General features: G+C 30.8%; 1 protein-coding gene across 3 annotated transcripts in view; it reads left to right on the top strand.

Annotated features, from left to right (window-relative positions):
- heph (polypyrimidine tract-binding protein 1 heph) overlaps nucleotides 1-23669 on the top strand; it is a 413796-nt gene that overhangs the window by 359220 nt on the left and 30907 nt on the right. For all 3 annotated transcript variants that reach the window (XM_088202338.1, XM_088202339.1, XM_088202337.1), the window contains 2 exons: nucleotides 3617-3763; nucleotides 14728-14965. In XM_088202338.1, the coding sequence (XP_088058464.1) occupies nucleotides 3617-3763; nucleotides 14728-14965 (385 nt within the window). The remainder of the gene's footprint in view (nucleotides 1-3616; nucleotides 3764-14727; nucleotides 14966-23669) is intronic.

The following is a 23669-nucleotide window of genomic DNA, read 5'->3' as shown; positions in this document are numbered from 1 at the left end:
TTTAATTATTTTGATTTTTTTTAAGCCAACATTGCGAACAAAGGAATCGCTGCTTATTAAATAAAGGTTAAGATAATTCAATTGAGTCGTATCTGATACATCAGAAGTATCAATTATAAAATTTATAACTCAGACTAAACTGACTTTTCTTATTCTTGTTACAAAAAATATATGATAAAAAGTCAAAAGTATCTTATCGTAGTTTATCTATAAAAAATAACTCTAATAAAATTTCAATTATTAATCCGCCTTTTTCTCTATGAATACAAAGTTAAAATCTTTGTTAAGTTATACAATATACATAATGTCAGAGAGGAAAACTTTTAATTTGATCGATAATTTTTAATTCAATTGCTGATTTTCCGGTTTGATAAAAGTTTGCACAGGGGAGAAGAATTGTTCCGAAACACCGAAGTTTTAATATTCCAAAAATATTCTAACGCGATCACTTGAATACATTTTATTAATCTCAAATTAGTTACTTGAAAGAATAAATTTTTAATATTATTATCTTTATTGTACTATCATTGTTTTGTAAATATCCCATTATAGCGTAAGCTCTTGATTTTTTTACCGTACACTATTTTGCAATAATCACCACAGTGCGACACAACAGCTTCTCGTTAATTAATTTTGTCTATTGTACGTATTTTTCAGTCTCGGCAGAACTTTCGTATCATGAAATGGAATTAAAAAAGAGAGGAAAGTAAATAAACCGAATGGAAGACGAGCTGTGTGAATGAATGAAGTTTTTTTCGCACTCCATTCAGCCGGCAGACGATAAATTTGCGCCGAGATTCTGTTATTCAAATTAATTTCATACTGTGTAACTTGTTTCTATTGCGAGTGCTCGAATGGAAATTTGCACCTGCTATGGCAAGAAAAGCAATTTAATTAGTCAAATCCTTCAGTGCGCACCGATTTTCAAAAGGTTTTAATCGGTATAGTTTCGAACCGGTTTCATAACGCGAACAAATAATATAATTATAAACATACGCGAATTTACTGTTTGAGAGTTATTTGAGCATAAAGTTTAAATTGAATTCGAAACTATTATATGTATATATATATATATGGGAAATGCAATAAAATGTAATGATCGCTTCTCTGACCAAATTGTTAACATTTAACGTTTAATGAATATGAAAATTAATCATGAGAATGCCAAGCGACTGATGGAGATGTTTGTAATATAAATTATAAGATATAAATAATATTACATATTTTAAATTATATTTTTAAAAATTACGTATTTTCTAAATAAATACAGGAATGTTTTGCTACAAAATAAATGATTTACTAGAATTGATTAATGAAGTATAGATTATATAATATATCATTTACAATAATTTGATACCAATAATAATGAATATTTTTTCATATTATAACGTATTAAATTTAGTGCTTTTTATTAATTATAAAGTTAAAGCAACACTCGATTGTATACCTAATAATAACCTGTTTTATATTCCTAAAATATAACTTAATCGATTTTTAACAAAAAATACTGCAGATGTATATTTACCGATATTTTTGTATAACTTTCCTTCAATGCTTTAAACTTTTAATTTGATTTTTATCAACGTCGTCGACTTTTCTCTTAAAGAATTTTGCTTAAATTTTTTATTATAAAATAACATTGTTTTCATACATTATGTAACAATCCGTGCTTTGTACTTACAAGACAGATTAAGCAAATATTCTACTATGTTTAAATTGAAATGGTAATTTTAATTACAATTTTAGGGTAGTGCAAAACTTTATCGAAGCTTGATAATAAAAATACAGAATTAATTATTATTATAAAAATAGTACGCATATTCGTATGTAACATTATTTATATTTAATGTAATGTTTATTGGTTTATGTAAATTAATGTAGATATACTACTAAGCATAAACATTTACATCAATTTATAACGCGTGTGTGTGGTCTGCCGTTAAAAAAGCTCTACGTATATTATTTATAGACAAGTTAAACCGTCGTGAAAGCTCGCAGCTTTTACATTATGCGGATTTACTAGTGTGTAAAAATAAAATATACACGTGTAAAAAAGACACGCACACAGCGCCGGGATCTTAGGGCTGGGCCGACGAAAGAAACTTGTCGCCGGGCTTAACCGCCGATGTTGCGTGTTACAAAAAAAGTAAAACGCGCGGAAAGCCCGGGGAAAGTCTGGGTTAAAAAGCGAAAACAAAGGATCAGCCGATCGCGTCCGGGTGAAAATTGCGTTAACGGTGGAGGTTTAAAAAACCGCTTTGTCGTTTTTTTTGGGGGCGCAAAAAAATAGGAAAACACACACCCTTAACTCGGCATTACGGCCGTGGGGTTAAAACGGCCCGGTGTGTGTACACAACCGGATTTAGCGCAGTGATGTGAAATTGTAATCGAATTCGGCTGTGGTTAAAATATGACCGTCGACAAGGACGCGTGGTTATATCGACGAGCTTAAACGAAAATATTATTTTTTAAAGTGTATTATGGTTACATAAAATAAAGCTTAATAAGGTTTTTAATGAATATTTATTTTGCCGATAAACTATTGTCTTATTATCTTTAAATGGATAATAATTTTGGTTACAGTAAATTAATGCAAGTTTTGAGACAAAAACCCTTTCGAACTGTGGTCGCCACAATACTAAAAAAATATTTCTTCAAAAACCTATTACGGTAGATTTACTTTGCTATCTCGTCTTAAGATTTTTATAAAATAATAATATTAGTATTAATAGTAATAAATTAATATTATATTTTATTTTTATTACAACTCTGATCATGATTACTTGACAGACCAATGAGCTATAATTATACCTTAAAATAATAATAAAAAAAAGAAACAATTTTAATGCACATCTTATATTGTATATAAAAGCATTGTTCCAAGCATATTTTTTCTAGTACTATTACCAAAGCTAGTTTAAAGTTAGATGTTTTAATCTAACCTTTTCGTTTGCCAGCGCGTCTGATATTTAATCAAAAAATAATCAGTGCTTTTCTGTTTTTAATTTTATTTTAAAAAAATATAAAAAATCACCATTAAAACATATTATATAATATACAGTGATCTAAATTAATCTCTAAACTATTATGATCGTAATATAAAGATAAATAGATAGACGATAGACTAGTGGTTTAAATTGGTGATTATTACCAAAAAAGCTTGGGTTTAAATCTTATGTGCATCTGAGTGCTTTTTTTTAATTTAAATCGTTTCTAAAAGATCAGAATATATTAATTTTGATTTATTATAACAGATAAGTGTTCCTATTTAACACTCATTTCGCGAATTATTATCGCAAAAAATGATTAAAACCGAGCTTAGTCGTAAATATAAAGTATTAAAAATGACACAAAAAAGAATATCAATGCTTAAATAAACTCACAACCTAAATTCGTAGCATTTATATTAATATATATTTTTGTTATACCATAATAAAATTGGTATATAATAAATAAAACTGATTTTTGAAGCTTATATTGACAAGTATTTATGCAAAAATCATATGACGAGCTTCGCGTTGAACGGGTTAAATATATTATAAATAAAAAATGATATTATATTATGAATTCCTTATTTTTCATTATTAATTTCGATTCGTATTTCTTATATTTTCAGGCGTTCTTAGAGATGGCAGACGAATCGTCGGCCGTAGCAATGGTCACGTACTTCAGCGGTTGCATGGCCCAACTACGTGGTCGGGCAGTTTACGTCCAGTTTTCTAACCACAGAGAACTCAAGACCGACCAGACGCATAGCAATGCAGTAAGTGCACTCAAAATATTGACAAAATACACCCATTTATCCAACATCTTCCAAGGAAGATCCTCCAACAATACGTATCGTATATATATATATATATAGTTTCTGGAATTCTGTCTAATTCGCTCGAACCGCGCGCACAATGAGACACACCATTAAGTATAAGATGCGTTTAATCACGTGAAATACGTTAATATTCTGTCTTGTGAGATTGCGAACTGGAAATTCAACGGGTTTTGAAGAGCAGACATCAAAGAAATCGTACCTGAGATCGCGTACTTCATAGTAATGAACGTCCTCGTTACCCACTTTCATATATCGTTATTTACGATGTACAAAAACCTATAAAGGCAAAATCTTCAATTTAATTAAATATAATTAGAACAAACTCGAGATATTTAATTTCATATTTATTTAATAAAAGTACCGAGTATCGCGTCACATAGCAAATCCTTTAATATGAGGATTTATACTTGTATTTTATATTGTGTTGCCAAACAATAAACGTTTACACTCGTTTAATTCGACTTGCAAAATCTCGGGAATGTATCGAATGCTTAAACGAGTGGAGAATAACAATCTCCTTTGAACCTAATAATAATTACCAACAACGGTAAAGAAGAAGATTGTTTTTGTTAGCGTCTTACAAAGGAAGTGCTTTATAATATGCACGGGCACAATTATATAAAGCAGGGCGCGTTTATCTCATGCGAATACATTTTATAATACACGTATATGTTTATGTGGTGGATTAAGAAGTACATATACACAAACATAAAAGTATTTTTTTATAAAATATAATATAATATACATAAAAAAAATCTCCTGGATAAACACAACAGAATGCCTTGTTCTATATTTATATATATAAAGCTCTCCATCTTATATACATAGATGGTTATATAAAACAGCTTCTAAGGCTATTTCTGCTTTCATAAAACGACTCAAGGATATAGATTTGCCTTGGTTATTTATATTGATTATCGTGCATATCGTATGTATTGCGTTTATTTGTTTTATTCGATATTGTCATATGTATGTATTATACACAGTAGATATAGATTTCACCTATTTTCGACGTTATCTTCAATTTGTGCGATATGGTAGCCGCTTGTGCAACGCGATACGATCAATTGTAATATTAATAACAAAATAGGGAAACAACAATTCGCATGAAACTCAGACGCAAATAATATTCATTATTCTGCTATTTTATCTGTAAATAGATATTTTCACAAAAATATCATATATACAATAGATAGCTAGTCAATCTCTAATATATTAATAAAGCTATAATATTAAATATTGTATTACCTGATGATTATTTTGCATGTGATAAAAAAACTAGATTTTTAATTTGTTCTTTCTGAGAATTTAATCATTATGGTAAAAAACTTTTTATTTAAGCAGCTTATTCAAACATTTTTAAAAACAATTTATATAACAATACCAAATTTTTAAAATAAATTTCGTTATAAAACCCATCGTTTAAAATACGTTATGTGCTGGTCTTTGTTACTAGAGCTTTTACCATCAGAGTATATTTTTATACTGATGATTCAGTATTTTTGAAAACTGTTACCAAAATATATTTTAAATTATGATAAGAGGAAAAAATATTATTCATAATACAAATATATTTCAACTTCACATTTTCCCTGGTAAAAAAATACTTCTTTTTCAACACTCTTGAGCGAAATAGTTATAAACTGTTCTTAATTTATTTTAATGCATTTCAAACACCTATACTATTTGCTACATAAAATTATAGATTTTTATTTATATTTTCGAGTATTGCTTTATATGTATCTTTTTTAAAAAACTGTCGTAGTTTAATCACAATATATATTTTAAATGCCCAAGAATAGACTCAATAATCATTTAGTTTTTTTCCAAATAAAATTGAATACATAGTAACTTTACAGTATTTATTTAAATGAAACTATTATATTTTCTATATATAAACTGTATCAAATTGGGTGTATATATTTTAACTTGGCAGGTGTACTTTTAAATAGAGAAATTGCCACATTTTTCTTTGTTACTTTTGTCAGGCATAAAGCGTTGCTGCAAAAATGTGACGTCAAAAGAATCAACGCTGAAGGCTTCACGGGAGAGAGGAAGAGAGGATCTCCGGCTCGGTTAAACCCGGCTGGGATATGTTTTCATAAGCGACAAAGCTTCCTCCTGGCGGGAGACCCTCCGCCGTTTGACACCTTTGTTTACAGAGCTTTGTCCCGCGTGAGGATCCTAGAACAAAATGCATTTACAAGTTTTGAACTAAAGGCTTAGCGAAAAGCCCGACCATATTGCGCTTTATCCCTTTGTTTATGTGTTTAATTTCTGTGTGCTGTTTTTTTAATGAATTTTCGATCGTCGGGATTATGTTAGACAATTCGATTAAAATAAAACCCTGAATGGACACAATATAAAATATATTACAATGTAAAATACATTTTATCCCGCACCCTAACAGGTTTATAATTGAAGCCTTGTTTACCATTAATTTTTTGGTTCTGTTTATTGCGTATCCTCTTACAATCTTCATCGTACATTTCTCTGAAAATGGTATTATATTAAAGATAAGTTCTTACGCTGTGTATTAAAGGTTACTTTGTATAATAATAACAATAAGTATTAGATGCCTTTTGTAAAATGGTTTAATAAATAGGTAACAATACAAATAATTCTATATCAATTAATAAGTTTTGAAGCTTATAAAATGTTTTTAATATATTTTTTTTGTGGAAATCAAACAGTTTAAATCAGTAGTAGTACATATAAATATTTTCAAAACTTTTAATAATAATATATTGCAGTACCACAATTTGAATAATATTTTTTCAACCTGCTGCTAGAATCTTAGAGGCAGTAATGCTGATCTATGATAGATCATGATAAAGTTTATAGAACTAAATATTGTAGAAAGACAATCGTATTTATTTATTTTTTAAAGTTAAACACATCTCATATAAAGATTCTGTTGCCATTATCCCGTTATCAATCTTCAATAGATAATTCGGCTATTTACTTTTGTCTTAATTCTCTTTTAGGTGTTGTAAAATATATAAAAGTCTTAGTCTTAAAAAAATAATTGGAAAACATATTTTCGTTGTAAATTTTATGGGCGTTTGATTCTTAAAGCGTTGTTGTAATGTAATAAGATTTGTTTTGTTAAATTCTGGATCATATTTTATCAATAATATATCGTAATATGTCTAAAGGACATAGTAGTAATTGCTTCTTAAAATTCCATGATCGTCCTATAAATATAAAGGCACGTTCTTGCTTACTAATGGAACAGCTTTCAACTTGTGTGCATTTTGGACTCCAATTGTTAATCGGCAACTCCCTGGTAACAAATTGACAATAAAAAATATATGTTAGACTGAATCTTAGCTAAAAAAATCCCTTGAAATTTGATATTGTTTCCATTTTTAGTTCAAAACACAGTCCTGTTTTTTTATGACCCAACGTAAAATCATGCACTTTAATAATATTTTTTACAGTAACTGTCGTTATGGCGCGTATTCAATGAATTTTCTGCTTATTTTGCCACTACTACTTTTCAAAAATTTAGTAAAATAAATATTTTCACAATTTTAATATTTATCCATTTTCTAAAAATACCAAGACATAATTTATAATCAAACTACATTTTTATGGGACGCTTACTAATGTTTTTACTATAAAATAAAAATAGTTAATTCTCGACAACACCATTCAAGTAACTACTGAATCCTTTGCCTATCTCACAAAATAACGTGAAATGATATGAGAGTAAACTAACCATTTGGGATCAGTGGTATAACCTGAAAGACCTAAATTTAAATCCCATATGTATGGTGTCTGAAAAAATAAAATTAGTGATTATTATATATGTAAATATAATTCAATTCTTATTCTCATTTGAACCTTATGTTTTTTTTATCGTGTCTAAGAGATTGGACTTAGTGATTATTATTCATGATGAATAAGTAGTGCATAGTCTATTGATTGCAAGCTGTAATAATTTTTTTTAATTAGTAAAACAGATGTCATTGCTTTATATTTTTTTGTCTGGTATCTCACTACTTAATTGTTAGTTTTAATTATAACGCATTGAGCTAAAACATTTGCAATAAATAAATTAATAACAAGATAATTTCATGGTACGACGTTTGGATTTCTGATTAATTTATGTAATATTTAACATTGTGCTTTAACGTGTATTTTAAAATTCAAGGCAAACTATAAATTTAAGACTATCCTGCAATAAGTTAATAAAAAAATTATAACTACGCGTATTGGCTTCACAATAATTTTTCATGAAAACTTAAAAAAAAAAACAAATTGGAATTTTATTAAGCACAAGTCGTATTTTCTAGAACTTCATTGCTAAATTTCTTAAATGAAAAATATATGAATAAATAAAGCCAACATATTATTTTACTAAATTTAGTAATAAACACATATATAATTTATTGTATTGAAAAATAATCTAATCTAGTATCTAAATATTTTTTTAATGTTTTATATTTTTTTTATGTGACTTATTTAAATAATTTAATATAAATAGACTTCTTAATGACATTTAAAATACAATAATCAACGGGGAAAAAAATCAAAACATCCTTTTATATCTGACAATTTAATTACAAAAACAAATTTCTCAATTAGTTACCGACAGCTTGTTTTTCTTTCTTTCTTCAAAAAGCATTACAAATTGGAATCACCCTTGTTTTTCGATGATACAAAATGAAAATAACACAGCCCTTTCTTATCGATTCATGTTATTTATTACCAGAAATCGGTTTAATTAAACGTTGAAAATTAATTGGTACTGTCGCGCCTGCTAGTGGCCCGGGGGATATTTTCGTCGAGAAGCCCTTCTAAATCTTCTTGTTCGTCTTCTTTTACAGAGGACCTCGAACACACCGAAATATGGAGCCTTAACATTTTTACGAGTCGAGGCACGCGGGGCGCGAATAAAATTTCCGTTTCGCGGGATTAGACGACACATTTTAACTGTTTTCTGCGAAATATTACGGGACACCGGAGGCCGCGGTTAATCGCCGACGAAAGGGCTAATTGGCGAAAGAACGTGGCAGCAAAGGGTTAAAATGCGCCGACAAAACGTCAATTTCGGATTTACGACTTTGTTAGGTGTAATTCGAAACCCTTCGCAATGTCTCTTTAAAATTCCTGCCAAAAAGTTGAGCTCTGTCTTACCTACGTATAACATATAAACGCATGTATTATATATTATAATTAGATTATTTATGTACATTTGTATCCTTTTGGTAATTCGTTTAAGCTGAACGAGACAATCATTTTGTGCGATTATTATCCCGGAAGAATATGAAAGCTTTTATAATTGAAAAAAAAAATATACGCTCGCATCTATTCATATACTCGTATAAAAACGACACGTCAGCAAAATTGAAAAAATGTTCTACGTTGTATTTTATAAAGAAGACGTAAATCCTTTGTGTATTATTTTTTATTATCTGTTTTTTATGTTGTTTTAAAACTTATTAATCTAATTTATTACACATTTATCCATGTCCCTTGAGCACTCGATTCCTTAACATATTTATGAGATTTTTGTGACATAAAATAATACATATTCGATTTTTGACTTGCAATCAAGAACTTTTATAAGCTTAAATAAATGTTTTTTTAATAATTTTAGCATTTGATAAAATAATATAATATTGATTGTAAAAAACTACAAATATAGTATACTTTCGAATACTTCAAAAACAATTTTATACTATTTTTTCATATATTATACATACCGGTCTATCCTATAATCAGAATAATACCAACCATAAAAACTCTGGATGAGGATTTAATTTCTTCCTTGCTCAAAAAAATAAATAAAATAATACACAAAAGTAACGCAGCATCTTTACGACTTAATCCGCAGCCCATTATATACACATCTACAAAACACACATACATATTCGTATGTACACACACGCATAAAAATACACACCAGCATTGTCGACGTAATGAATTTTACGCGAACGCTTAGTTTATTCGGTTTTAATTAAATTGCCTCAATTATAAGCGCGCGGAGGAGAGGAAGGGCTCTGCAATATTTTCATACGCCTCCCTTAAAGTGTTCTCAAACGAATTGTTCTCCAAAGACTGTGTGTACATTGTCGCCCTTATCCGTCCAATCGCCGCGAGAATTACTCTCTAAGGACTTAACCCCGGAGCGCCTAATAAAATATCGTTTTTAACTATGCGCGCATCCACAAAAAAGGTTATTTTAATCCACTCCGGCTAGGTGGTTAGATTCGAACCGCCCACTCCCCTAAGGGTAGGTCTCATTACTAATTCAATACCACCCCCGCCACTGGCGAATGTCCCGAACAACCTTTTTTTCACCATGTTGGTAACACCACTTCTATTAATCCATCGAGCGTCGTTTAATCTGGCATTCCATTTCACCTGCAAAGACTGCAGATGTTGCCTGACTCTTAAAAATAAATAATAAAATACGAAGCAGATTCTATTTGTGTTATCAGTGTTATTTTTAAACGTGAATTCTTAAGGGTATGTCAAACCTCAGAATAATATTATATACTATAAGGTTATAGGTACAAAAATCTTTGTATTATTCAATGTTAATATAAAAATATACGGCAAACCTGAATTGGTCCAGTCATATTAACTCTTAATATATCAAAAAACTTATTTCCCAAGAAAATGTTTATATATTCTATAAGAAAAGGGTGACTTTTTTGATATTAAATTAATAATATAATATAAATAAATATGATTATATAATATAGAAGTTTCACGACAAAAGCTCCACTGACTTTTGGTCTAACGAATATACGTCCACGAAAAAACACTGATATATATGTATATTAAAATATAATTGAATATTAGAATTTTTTTTTAATAATCTATACATATTTGATTTTATATATTAAACATGTATCCATCGTTATGATTGAACCTCCATCCATATTATATAACGTACATATCGCATTATCCGCGCTAGCTAGCAGTCATATGTTAAATCCCCCTGGAGCGAATCCATCTTCGGCGATTAATTGCGGATGCTGCCCTTACCCGAAAAAAAGAAAATAAATAAAATTCTCGTAGCAACGGTAGCGAGTGACTCGGATTCGGCTTTCTGACTCTGAAAAATAATCGACGATAGGCTTTCGTTATTTTTCTTCCGATGGATTTCGGCCATTGTTGGCCTCGCGTGTGTGCACATATTAATATATAATAAACCCAGAAAGAAAAATCCCCCCTCTTTGATCTTGCCCCCGTCTTTCTTCTGTAGATTGTTACCTTTCTTGGGAACCCCTGACAGCCAGACGTTACCGATAGCGACAGCTTCCTGCTCTGATCTGATTCTTTCCGATCCTTACCTAAAAATTGTTTTTATTTCTTCCGCTCGGATAGAAACGTCTCTCGCGCTCGTTGAGTTGGAACAGATCGACAAAAAATTGAAAAAAGGATACAATCAAAGGCACAACAAACTATAATATAACATTTTTGTGAAACTGAATTTATACTATTGTATATGTAATGAGACGCGAACAAAAATCGATACTACAATATATCATCATATACACACAGAAACTTTGATACCAATAATATTTTATTGATGTTCTCGAACTATCTAAAAGGTTCTAAATTATAGATCTTGAGTCAAGAATGCTAGGAACTAGAGCGTTATATACACGAATAACTAATGGTTCGTCTAAATAAAACGCGTTCCTCATAACTTGACGGCGCGATTTTATTGCTTTTGACGTGGATTTTTGCCTTCTGAGAAAGGATAATTATTTTTTGCGCTCTCCTATTGGTTGAAATTCGGTTTAGATATGCTTTCTTCATTCGTTTCGATTCCCACTTATTTATAAAAAGTCCTAATATGAAAGCTAGATAACCAAGATTTTTCACTACGACGACGAAAACACGATTTTATTGCTTTTGTCGTGGATTCTATACAGCGTTTCTTTCGTTTTTTTTATAGATGATTTATTTATTAGAAAATCGTCTGTTTTTGCCAGCAGAATCGATTTTTGCCAGCAGAAAACTGCGTCTTTTATACTCAAATAAAATATTTCCTATCTCGTTTCGCAATAGATTGTGCTTTTTCTGTCGTAGTTACAACTTCACTTGTGAATTTTCAGCATTTTTATTTACCCTGGATGTACAATAGAATCGTCTTAAATATTAGAAACAGTAAAATAATATTCTGCAGTAGAAAAATATTTTATCCGCCGCATTTCTTATGCTAACGCCCTTTGTCACGCACATTCCTCTTTTTCAGCAAATTTTCCATCAACTCCAAGTAAGTCCGTTCTGTGACGCTATCGTTACAAATAGTTCTTATCTTATATTTTCATTAACTGAAGTGCATCTGCGCGTGCAATGTCAACTTGGTTCTCTCAATTGTTTTTAAACATCTACTTCGTAAACATCTTGGGGTTTTTGGCATATTTTTGCAGGTCCCTCCAAAGTTGATACAAGTTTAAAAGTTTTCTCACACACTTAGGTAAAGATTTCTTGGATAATCTAGCCTTTTTCTAAAATATAACACATTCACGAATGGCGAGATTTGCGATTTCACTGACTGTTACTTTAACCTAATAGCACTGCAAGAACTTGCTGGTTTAACGGAAGTTTGTACCCCAATATTTTGTGACACAAGTCCCCTATTAAAAATATATGTTTTTTCGGACTTTGTAATTCCACGGACATTGTTCTTCTTATAACTGTGCAAGTCTTAATATGTTTAACGAGTTAACGCAGTTCAAACAATAATACACTTAATTTCTGAGTGTTTTAACATAAAACGAAAAAATTGAGTGGGTATGCATCAAAAAAAAATATGTTGAAAAATAATGGAAACCCTAAAACAGGCGGTCCTCGACTTTCGCACATAATTGGTTCCTGAAAATGTGTGCGAATGTTGTATGTTCGAAAGTAGTTCAACTAAAAAAAATTGAAATTGTGTGTATTTTAAAATATTTATTTATTAAGTAAATATAAGATGTTTAAGAGGCGTTTAAGAGACATGTTTATGTGGGGTTTGCGGGTGTTTCCTTTGAAAAGTTATCAAGAGTTTGTTTCCACTATCCTTTTTATTTTCTTCATATAGTATTTTATAACATGCCATGTCTTTATTGATCGCTCTACGCACTCGAGATATGCATTCTCCATTGGGATCACAATCTTCCATAATATTTAAAAAATTGTCAAGATGCGTGAAGGCTTGATTCATATTTTTCATTGTTAAAGATTTTTCCAAAATAATATGTCTCATCTACATTAAATATTCGGCTAGAGGAATATTCTCCATCTTTAATAATTATGGATAATTTAGAAATAAATTCTTTTGCAGTATCTTTATCCACATCATCCGATTCTCCAGTAAATTTAATATTATGAAAAGAATACCTCATTTTAAAATTATAAAACCAACCGTTACTTGCTTGAAAAACCGTGTTAAAATCTTTTTTTAATCTATCCTTCCAATCTTTGTGCAAACAAAGAGCTTTTTCTTGAATAATTTAAATACTTTTGGGACATCTTTTTGATGTTGGTCATCGATCCATAATAACAAAGATTTTTCCATTTTATCCATGTTTTTTTTCGCCGTGTTTTTTTGGAAACATATCCTTAAAGATTGTGGAAATATATCTTTAATTTCCACAATTTTGAACGTATTCGTAAATTATATTTTTATTTTGTAAAATTGAAGCAAAAGATTCACCGCTATCAGAACGTCTAATAATTTACATCTTTGTCTCTAATCGTGTGAAGTTTACGAGTCCTTGATTTCTTTTTGTTCGTATCAATACTGAAGTTTTTCAGTTTCTCACTCATGTCATTTAAAAAAAAATGTTTTTATTTAAGTTTCACCTTTAGTCACAAAATCAATGATTTTTTTTTATTTTTAATTGTGTAGTGGACAGTTATGATTTTCAAAAATCTCTAAAACTAAATTTTGTAAATACCATTCCGTCATTAGAATTTTATCAAATCTCTAAAAATACATTATAAGTTCTGCTTTTATTGTATTATAAGATAATATTTTTTTTATAAGCATATTTTTTTATTGGTTTTTATTATATATAAATAAAAATTGCAGCTAATAAATTCTATACAACAAATAAAACTATTTGTTTAATCGCAGTAAATTGTAGTTACGTTTTGAGATACGTACCAAATTAACCTCATATCCAATTTGTTGCCAGCTTTTAGGATGAATGGTTTCGGCTGAATTTACAACATTGAAACGTATCAATCATTTCAAAAGCTCCCTTATACAATATACTTTTATTCAACTACGCAGAGTAGTTACTTAATTAATAGATTTTCCATGAAAGCCTAAAACAAACATTTTGTGTTGTATTGTATGCAATATCATATATTCACCGATCAAATAATAATTTGTAACGCAGATCGCGCGTGCGCTAATGACGTTTAATTATGTAATCATTTAATTCGCCGAGTATCAGTCACATAGTGTATTTGCATGTGTGTTCTTTATGTGTGTGTATACATAGATGTTCAGAATTCCGAAATTACATAATTGGCTCATGAAATATGTAGGTATAATGAAGCAGAATTTCCTCCCATTATTGTTGGGGTGGATGAGGGGTCGGTCGTACGACACGTTAAATTACAAAAGCCTAATGGGCTCCTAATAATGTTTTGTTCCGCACAACGTGTGCTTTATCCTTCCAAACCCCATACCCCTATTCCACCTGTTCTTCTATAATACTTCGCCGAAAGGATTATTTTCGTTTTGCTACGTTGTGTGTATCCTTCAGGCTTTCGTATGAAAATGATTCTGCAGTCAATGAATTTTTGTTAATATTATTTTGTAACTCTGAAACTATTATATAATATATACAATTCCGCCTCGCTTTTATATCCTTGCGTGTACATAGGAATTTTTCATGTTGATTTATTATCATTTTTAATTTCTGGTCTTTCAGTCGGCTTCCGCCCAAGCCGCTTTACAAGCCGCACAAGCGTTGACCCCAGGAGCAACCGGAACCACCCCAGCCACCAACGGAGGTTTACCCTCAGCTCCTGCTGACATCCAAGGAGGACCCAATACAGTCCTGCGTGTCATCATAGAGCACATGCTGTATCCCATCGTGTTGGACGTCCTACACACGATATTCCAGCGTTACGGAAAGGTCCTCAAAATCGTCACGTTCACTAAAAACAGTAAGTAAAATTGATTTTTAATTATCTATTTTATTTTATATATTATGTGTCGCGAATTGGGTCGTATAATTCAAAACCTACATCAAAGTGTTGTTTTGTGTTTATATATAATATATTAAACATTCTTGAAAGGTGTTAATCAAACAATAAACAAAACGAAATAATTAATCACTAAACATGTTACGAAATAATAAATGATGCTTTCAAAAGCAGCTTAGATAAACATCGACTTATAATCAGTTTGTTTGATTACGATTGTGATGCGTTTAAAAGTAGATAAATTTATAAAGCCTTTTCAATCTTTTAAACTCATCAAACTTTATTAATCTTCTATATTTTTTCAACGCTAAGCTCATCCCAAAGCACTCTGCGTGATTAACAAGTTGCGGTCAAACCTACGTAGAAGCAATAGATTAACCATTCGCCGAGCTCGGAAACTTGGCTGTACATTATGCGTGAAGTTCCCGTCTTATATGGATGTTCGTGGGTGGAGAGAGTATTAGCAAAGTTTGGTCATAAAGATGCATCACGCCGAAGCTTGTCCGTATCAGGCATTACCTTACCTAGATTGTTGCAACCACCTGCTCTCTTCTCTCAATCTCTCTTCATCCCCTTGCTGTCGATACTTTGATTATTAGAATATGGTATCAGATTTCTTTTTTTGTTGTCGTCGGTTTCCGCGCTCTTTCGCAAAGTTGGTTCATAGCTTGAGTTCAACGGTTGCATGTCGCCGGGGCGGACCATCCAAAAGCGGTGGGAAGTTTCCAGTAACCGTGTATTATGAACGTATCGCGTTAAATTTACTTCCGACACGACAAGTAGTAAGTAGCGCGCCAAGTCCCGGGCTTAATACTTGCTCTAATTTACCGTTCTTGGCAGCGATTTACCCATGTGCAAAACTACCGCGTTGTTTCCTTCCTTCCGGGCCAGAGTCCCTCTATATAAATTGCAGCTATGTTCAATTAGCTATATTATTCAATTACAGATTCCATTCGTGTATGATATATAATACGAGGAATATATAAAAAATGACAGGGGGATGGACAGGTAGACATTTGGCCAAAAAAATGCATGTCATTTATTGAAATATCATGAATTTAAATGAAATCAAAATATTAATAAAAACAACTACTGAGCGACTACTAACATTCTCCCTCCCCCACCCCTGAAAAATCTGAAATGACATCTTTGATTCTAAACCAGAAATTCTCGCGTTATCCCCTCAAAGAAAGTAATAATAAAAAACAGTCTCGAATCTATCACAAAAATATTTTTTAAAATATGTAATTTTAGTAAAATTATTCCGGAATATATTTTCATAGCTAAATATATATTTTGACCAGTGAAAATATAATTTATCTGGCAGATGCTAGTAAATTATATAATTGAACTTGATGTTCTTCCTGTGAAATCAATTTAGATCATCGATACGTAATCGTTATCAGCGGGAATGACGAAAATGAAAAATTATTTTTTAGGGGGCGTAGCCTTAGGGGTGGTTGACCTCGCGGCCAATGAAACTCTTCGGTTAATCCTATTAGTTTGTTTATTAAGTTATAATTACAATTTTGACTATGGACGTTTCTCGCGATGAAGATGTGCAGGTGATGATGTCTCAGGGCTCTGTGGCTGCGTGTGGCGAGTGTCAGGTGTGATCTTCAGGTCCGTCGGTGAGAGCGCGTGGCTGGTTTCTCTGGATGGCTGCTGGTAGATCTTGGCTCTCTGGTCGTCTGCGTCGCTGGGTTTGCTGTCTGGGCCGTCTCTTGTCTCGTATCTCGGACCGTCTGCCTTCTCCTCATCGGAGTCCGGGCTTATATCCTTTAGGGGGATGCACGCTAACTGGCCAATCGCGATTGTGCATCGATCTCCTAGTTAATCGCTGCAGTGATTTCATAGAATTCGAGAAATCGGATGTGTATTTCCGAATGCGAATTTTTTGCTTTGCTCCAGACTTTCGAATTCTTCAGAAAGGGTTTGCATTGTGGTGATTGATCAAGTCCGTAATGTTTTATCACAAAAAGGATTCTCTTAACGACCTGTGTTGTGTATAGTCAAAAGAAATCCCTCTTGTGCCATGATGTTTGTCTCATTGTTAATGAATGAACGTTTTTTGTCACGGTCATTAACAATGATAAAATCGCTTTTTTAAATGTGCCTATATGTGTGGTCGCCACAATTTATTGTAAACTTTCATTGCAACATGTGACTGGCTCAGACATACCAAAGAAACTAGACAACAGAAGCAGTGTTAGTTGCATAAAGCTATGCACGACCTCCTACCTAGGCTGTTGCTAGTGACAGTTGTAGTCACAAGGAACACATAATGTATTTTATTACGATATTTATTTGTGATATTATGAAAATCTAGAAATACTTAATCTATTGTGATGAATCAAAAGTATAATTAAAAAATAATCACTTATTCTGATCTACCAGACACGATATAAATTTAAGAAAACTAGGTGTCCATATGCGATTTTCATCTAGGTTTTTTTAGGTATCCGACTATCTATGCGTATTTATTGCTTATGATTCTTGATTTTTATCTCGACTCAAAACATTTTTTTTAAATTAGTTAATTAGTGTGGAATAGTTTATAAATAAAAATATTGTATACACTTTTGTGTTTATTTTTCTTTAATGTTCCATTTTGCTTCCCTATTTATGTATTACGTGATCTTAAAATATATTATGTAAAATACATACATACAAAGTAAAGCTATTCATAAAATATAATAACAGAGCTTTTGATTTCAACATGAAGTTGAAGCAAAGTTTGTAAGCTCCGGATTCTATTAATTATTTAAACTAATTATCGCGTTATCAAAAAGTTATAGTATTGTTCTTTATTATTTAATTATAATTAATAACTGGATACATTTTTATGTCACTACCCTAACATCCGGAACGGATTCGTATTTAATGCGGTTTGCGAGACGTTTAAGCGTTTTTTTTTCTTTCGCCTCGTTCGCCTTGCCGTTTGTCGCGTTTCACGAATTTGCATCCTCGCTCAGTACAAATATTTACACGGGCGTCGCAAAGATTCGCGCAGTACAAATAAATAATAATTCGATTATCGCACTTTAAACAAGGGGGTCTCGCAGATTTGGTACGATAACAAAGTTGGCCCGCGCTCTCACTTCATAACGGACCGCTTTCAAAGGGGTCGCAGCATGGAGGTCGGGCAAATCCTCCCAGCCGCCTCCCACCATCCCCGAGATGCACGCCGAACCGCCGGACTTGCTTCCAAAAAGTGTACCTCTCATCCGCAACAGCGGGATTATACCGAAGAATATTAATCTCGGCTTAGGGTATACAAAGATTTTGAATATTCAGAGATTTGTTAGACTTAAGTAAAAGCGGCGGAGGATTTCGACGGTAGTCCCCTCAGGGCGGTTTGCTGTTTCGGCATATAATTTCTTAAATGCATTTTTTATTTATTCGTTGGCGAGGGGATACTGCGACGCAGATATGATTCTCGGGACGAGATGAGGGAGAGACTCTTTCCTCTAATTGTGAACGAGCCTTAAGCGAACCTTAACAAATCCCCAGATCTCCTTCATTAACATTCAATTACACTTTCGCGATTACCATCTCTCGTTTTTGGCAGTAGCATTCACGCGGAAACTTCCACATTAACCCTGCGGGCCTGTTTAATATTTTTCTGATGAATTTGAACGCTAAAGAAAATTAAATCCAAAGTGAAATATTGATTGCAAAACTTTTCCAAGTACTCTAATTAGATCACTTTATAACTTAATAAGTGTTACACAATTGGATTGACGCAAAAGTTATAATAATTCAATCAAGTATCCATATATTTTTTTCTTATATTATTTTTAATTTTTATATCATTTAATAAAATAACCATGAGAAAATTACGGGTGTTTGATAGCACTTGTAGAGTATGATTTCCAAATAATTGCTATTTAGTTAACTATTCGAATAGCTATTATATTTATAAAGTTATGAAAAATCTAAAAATTAAGTAAAAATATGAATCTAGGTTCATACGTATTTTTATATTTTACGTTTAAAAATATATATTTTATAATACTAGAGCATTTAATATATTAAACTTTAAATTATTTCACATTTTTCCTCAAATTATTTCCGTAGTTGTAAAGATTATTTTAGTTTCTATTAATGTGAGCTTTTTAAGTAATTTGTCTAATTTTTCTGTCAGTATCCAGATGTTCAGCATACAGATAAATTTTCGCATGCAGATTATATTTTGTAATCAATGTTGCAAACCTGTCTGCTAAAGGTAACTCTATAAATAATTTAAATTTATAAGTTTGAAACATAGGTATATTTATCGATTATATTAAGTTACAAATATGTAGCTGTTTTTTGGCTTACGATTTATGAAAATACAGAAACATATCCAGTTTCTAAATAAATTAACTAGCTAGTCATGCTTTTGCTTATTTGTGTCCTAATTTTATATTTTTTAATATAAATTAGTATACTTTTTATAGTACAGGCGGCCCTCGACCGTCGCACATATTTGGTTCCTGAAAATGTGTGCGAATGTTGAATGTACGAAAGTCGAGGGAAGTAAAAAAAACTGAAATTGTGTGTATTTTAAAATATTTATTTATCAAGTAAATATAAGATGTTTAAGAGACACGTTTAAGTGGGGTTTGCGGGTGTTACCTTTGAAATGTTATCAAGAGTTAACTGTTTTCCACTATTCTTTTTCTTTTCTTCATATAGTATTTTATAACATGCTATGTTTTTATTGATCGCCCCACGCACTTGAGATATGCGTTCTCCATTGGGATCACAATCTTCCATAATATTTAAAAATTTGTCAAGGTACGTGAAGGCTTCATTAATGTTTTCCATTGTTAAAGAGTTTTCCAAAATAAACTTGTCTCATATTCATTAAATATTTGGCTAGAGGAATATTCTACATCTTCAATAATTTTGGATAATTAGGAAATAAATTCTTTTGCAGCATTTTTATCCGCATCAGCCGATTCTCCAGTAAATTTAATAATATGAAAAGATACCTCATTTTAAAATTGTAAAACCAACCGTTACTTGCTTGAAAAACCGTGTTAAAATATTTTTTTAATCTATCCTTCCAATCTTTGTGCAAACTAAGAGCTTTTGCCTGAATAATTGAAATACTCAGAGGGACATCTTTTTGATGTTGATCATCGATCTACGACGACAAAGATTTTTCATTTCATCTATGTTTTTTATTTGCTGTGTTTTTTTGGAAACATATCATTAAATATTGTGGAAATATATCTTTATTTTCCACAATTTTGAACGAATTCTTTAAATATATTTTTATTTTGCAAAATTGAACATATCTTAGACCTGTTTATAACATACGAACGTCCGATTGAAGCAAAAGATTCACCGCTATCAAAACGTTTTTTTTTTTAAAAAAAATAAAATTAAAAAAAATTGTTTTTTTTTTGTAAATGTGCGAAATAGCGAATTGTGCGAAAGTCGAGAGCCGCCTGTAGTACAATTTTCACTAGTTTTTGTTTGAGCAATCATATTTTATGAAATAGATCCGTCAAAAACCGTATCTTATTTTATATTTTCAATGCTATATCAAGGTTAAGCGTTGCTTTTAACTACAGCAAAAACTCATATTATTGTTCCTCTTTTTAACTGTATTTTATTTTAGGAGTGAATTTTTTATTGATAAATACTTTAAAAGTATTAATTTTATTATTACAATTTAACTTTAAGAACTCTAACTTATAGTATGTTGTTAAGAGACGATTAACGTTTTTATTATCAAAGCAGATTTTTTTTTACGATAAATGTATTTCTTGTACATAAAAATACAGATAAAGTAATACAAAAATAAAATAATATTTATTTGATATAAAATATTACTGAGTAAGAACGAATCTTGGTATAAAAAATCCTGAAACATTTTTCGTATAAGATTTTTTTTTTAAATTACCTAAAGCATTATTTACAATGAATCAGACAAAATATATTTTGCTGTATATATTTATTTATTTATTTATTCATTTAATTATAATTTTTTATTGAAATGCAGCTTACAATCATCAGATATACAAACATATTTTTTTATACTTAGCCCTATACAGCTGGTATTTCAAAACATAATTTTATAAATATTTGGTATGCCATAAATTCTTTAAATAATATAGTTCTATAAATATAAGTGATTTTTGCCTTAAATTAGATAAAAATCAAAGTTTCAAGTGCACAATGCATATTGACAATTTTCTTGATGACATCTATAGATGCCATCCGCCATCCAAATGTTAAAAACTCATTTTTTAAATGTAAATTACCATTTTAACATTCTAGTATTGTGCATTAATTTATAATGATTTAATTAGTTCGATATTTAACTATTTCGTAAAAATATTGCGTTTATTATTTATTTTACAATATATTTTCTTAAAAAGTTCTGTGCACATTAATGCATTTTTCCTTCATAGAATATCATTTAAGACATTTATGATTAAAAAAATATCGAAAATGTAAAAAATTTATAATAAACACTAATTTCTCGTAATATAATATAAAATGAGAGCCCAAAATGTTCGTTAATAAGAAAGGACAATATTTTTTTAGTTGAATTTTTAGTATAGCGTTTGTCTGTGATTTTAGATTTTTTATATTGAATATACACAAAGCTTGATATGTTTTGATAGATTTCGGCCTTGGAAGCGCTTAATTGACTGACCTTACTTATGTTTTTCAAGTATACGCTTAAATACGATTTATTAAACTTGCAATCAATACCGAGGAACTTGACCATCGTACTTTAAAATCACTATCATGTAATGTGGCTTTCGTCTGTCAATCCGTATGGCAATTGGCAATTTATAAGGTCTAGCTATAATCACATCAGCTTTCAAAGGTCATCTGCTTTTGCTTTATCAGATAATGAAAAACCCCTTAATCAGAATTGAAAATAATACTAAATCTATCGCAGTTAAGATGCAAATCTGCTGTACACATTACACGTGTTTTATATTTTTTATTATATTGCTATTACTTTCATGAATTTAATAAATAAAATAGATTATTTGTGGTTTGAATAAAAAAAATATTTTTAACTATTATTAAAGCAAAGCAATTTACATTTTTACTTGATCATGAATAAATCAAAAATATAATAGACCATTAAACAATTCGTTTTTTAAACAACCATACATTAGCGTGTCGTCCACGATATCATGTCTGGAATACCGACAAATACTTCCAATAAACTTTTCTGCATAGTTAAATACTTTGTGCTTTAAAATTATTCATTAGCGTGCTAAAATTTAGCATTAACATTTATATTTAAAAATAGGCAATACTACAATAAAACAACGCCTTCTGTATGCTACGTGCTCTAATTAAATTATGTTCATACCACCGACTCGTATATACATACTATAATGTATTACTAATAAATTAAAGATACACATAAATATATTTCACGTTACGATCAATATTCTATTTAACGACGCTTAATGCGAATACAATATTGAATGGTTTTATATTGGATAATAACACATTTTATGTTCGTTTAACGGTCGATAATGCCGTAAGAATAAATACTGAAAAAATACTGTACAGACACATTTCGGTGCGTGAGATACCAGAGTAAAGCCAGACCACGTTTTTGGTACTGAATTATTAAGCGAAAAAGGGCGAAAGGTATCGATATCTATATATTATTTTTAAAAAATGGACCGTAGGAACGCCGGTAAGATACCGTGAAATGTTTTTGTGTGTCTGTGATTTATATACGTTTCGTGTGAATGCATTAAGCGTACAAAACAATAAAAACATGAATCGATTAAGTAAATAAATAATTTGACGTGATAAAAAAACTATTTCATATCAGATAAAAATTAATAATAAATTACGTGTAATCAGTCATGTCGAATTCGGATTATTAGTTAGTAATAAAAACGAAAAGTTTGCTATTGATTTATGTATATGTATTTACATTTACTCTCACCTTTTTTTAAACAAAAATGTTCTTATTTGGAAGCGGTTCTTTCAACTCGCACGTGTTATCCAATGTAGTGTAACTTATCGGATCGATATTTTGCTTGCCATTCAAGTGTCTGTTTACCCATCTTCCATTTTCATTTTCCGATTTTCCGAAGTAAAGTTGCGAATAACTCCCGTGCGATTCTCTCCTTCCCCCCCGTCGATATTTTCACCGGGGAATGCGGTTTTAGAGTTTGACTTTGGCGACGTTTCGAAATAAGTCGCGGCCAACTTTGCCTTTGAGTCTGACATAATTATTAATACGATTAATAAACGCCCCTGCGACCGGCTTGCGTGTCTTGTTTTCCCGTTGTTGTTGCTGCTTTTTATTTTTTAACATTCCCGTATTATTTCCACTGTGACAAAGTTTCAAAGTTTCCGCTAGAGTTGACCCGTTGCGTTGAATATATAAACATGTTTGTTTTGGATTGATACGTAGCAACTACGTGCACTTAAAATATATAAAAATATCTCTTAAAATAAACTTTACTTGCTCAGTCAGTGAAACGCGAAAAAGATCTATATGATATATATTTTATTATTTAAGTTATTATTTATACCAATATAAAGATATAAATCGGATGTCAGTATCGGGCGGCAATGTTGAATGCAGCCCAAGTTCAAGTAATGAAAAGATTTTCAGCAGAAATATATAGTATTTCTTGATATAAAAATATCCTTAAAGAATTGCTGTGAATAC

This window comes from Plectrocnemia conspersa, unplaced genomic scaffold (genome assembly GCF_051122295.1).
Source record: "Plectrocnemia conspersa isolate PC_06_02 unplaced genomic scaffold, ASM5112229v1 ptg000013l, whole genome shotgun sequence".
In the NCBI taxonomy this organism is placed as follows: domain Eukaryota; kingdom Metazoa; phylum Arthropoda; class Insecta; order Trichoptera; family Polycentropodidae; genus Plectrocnemia; species Plectrocnemia conspersa.
The sequence above is the reverse complement of the archived record's forward strand: the minus strand, read 5'-3'. Positions and strand labels throughout refer to the sequence as shown.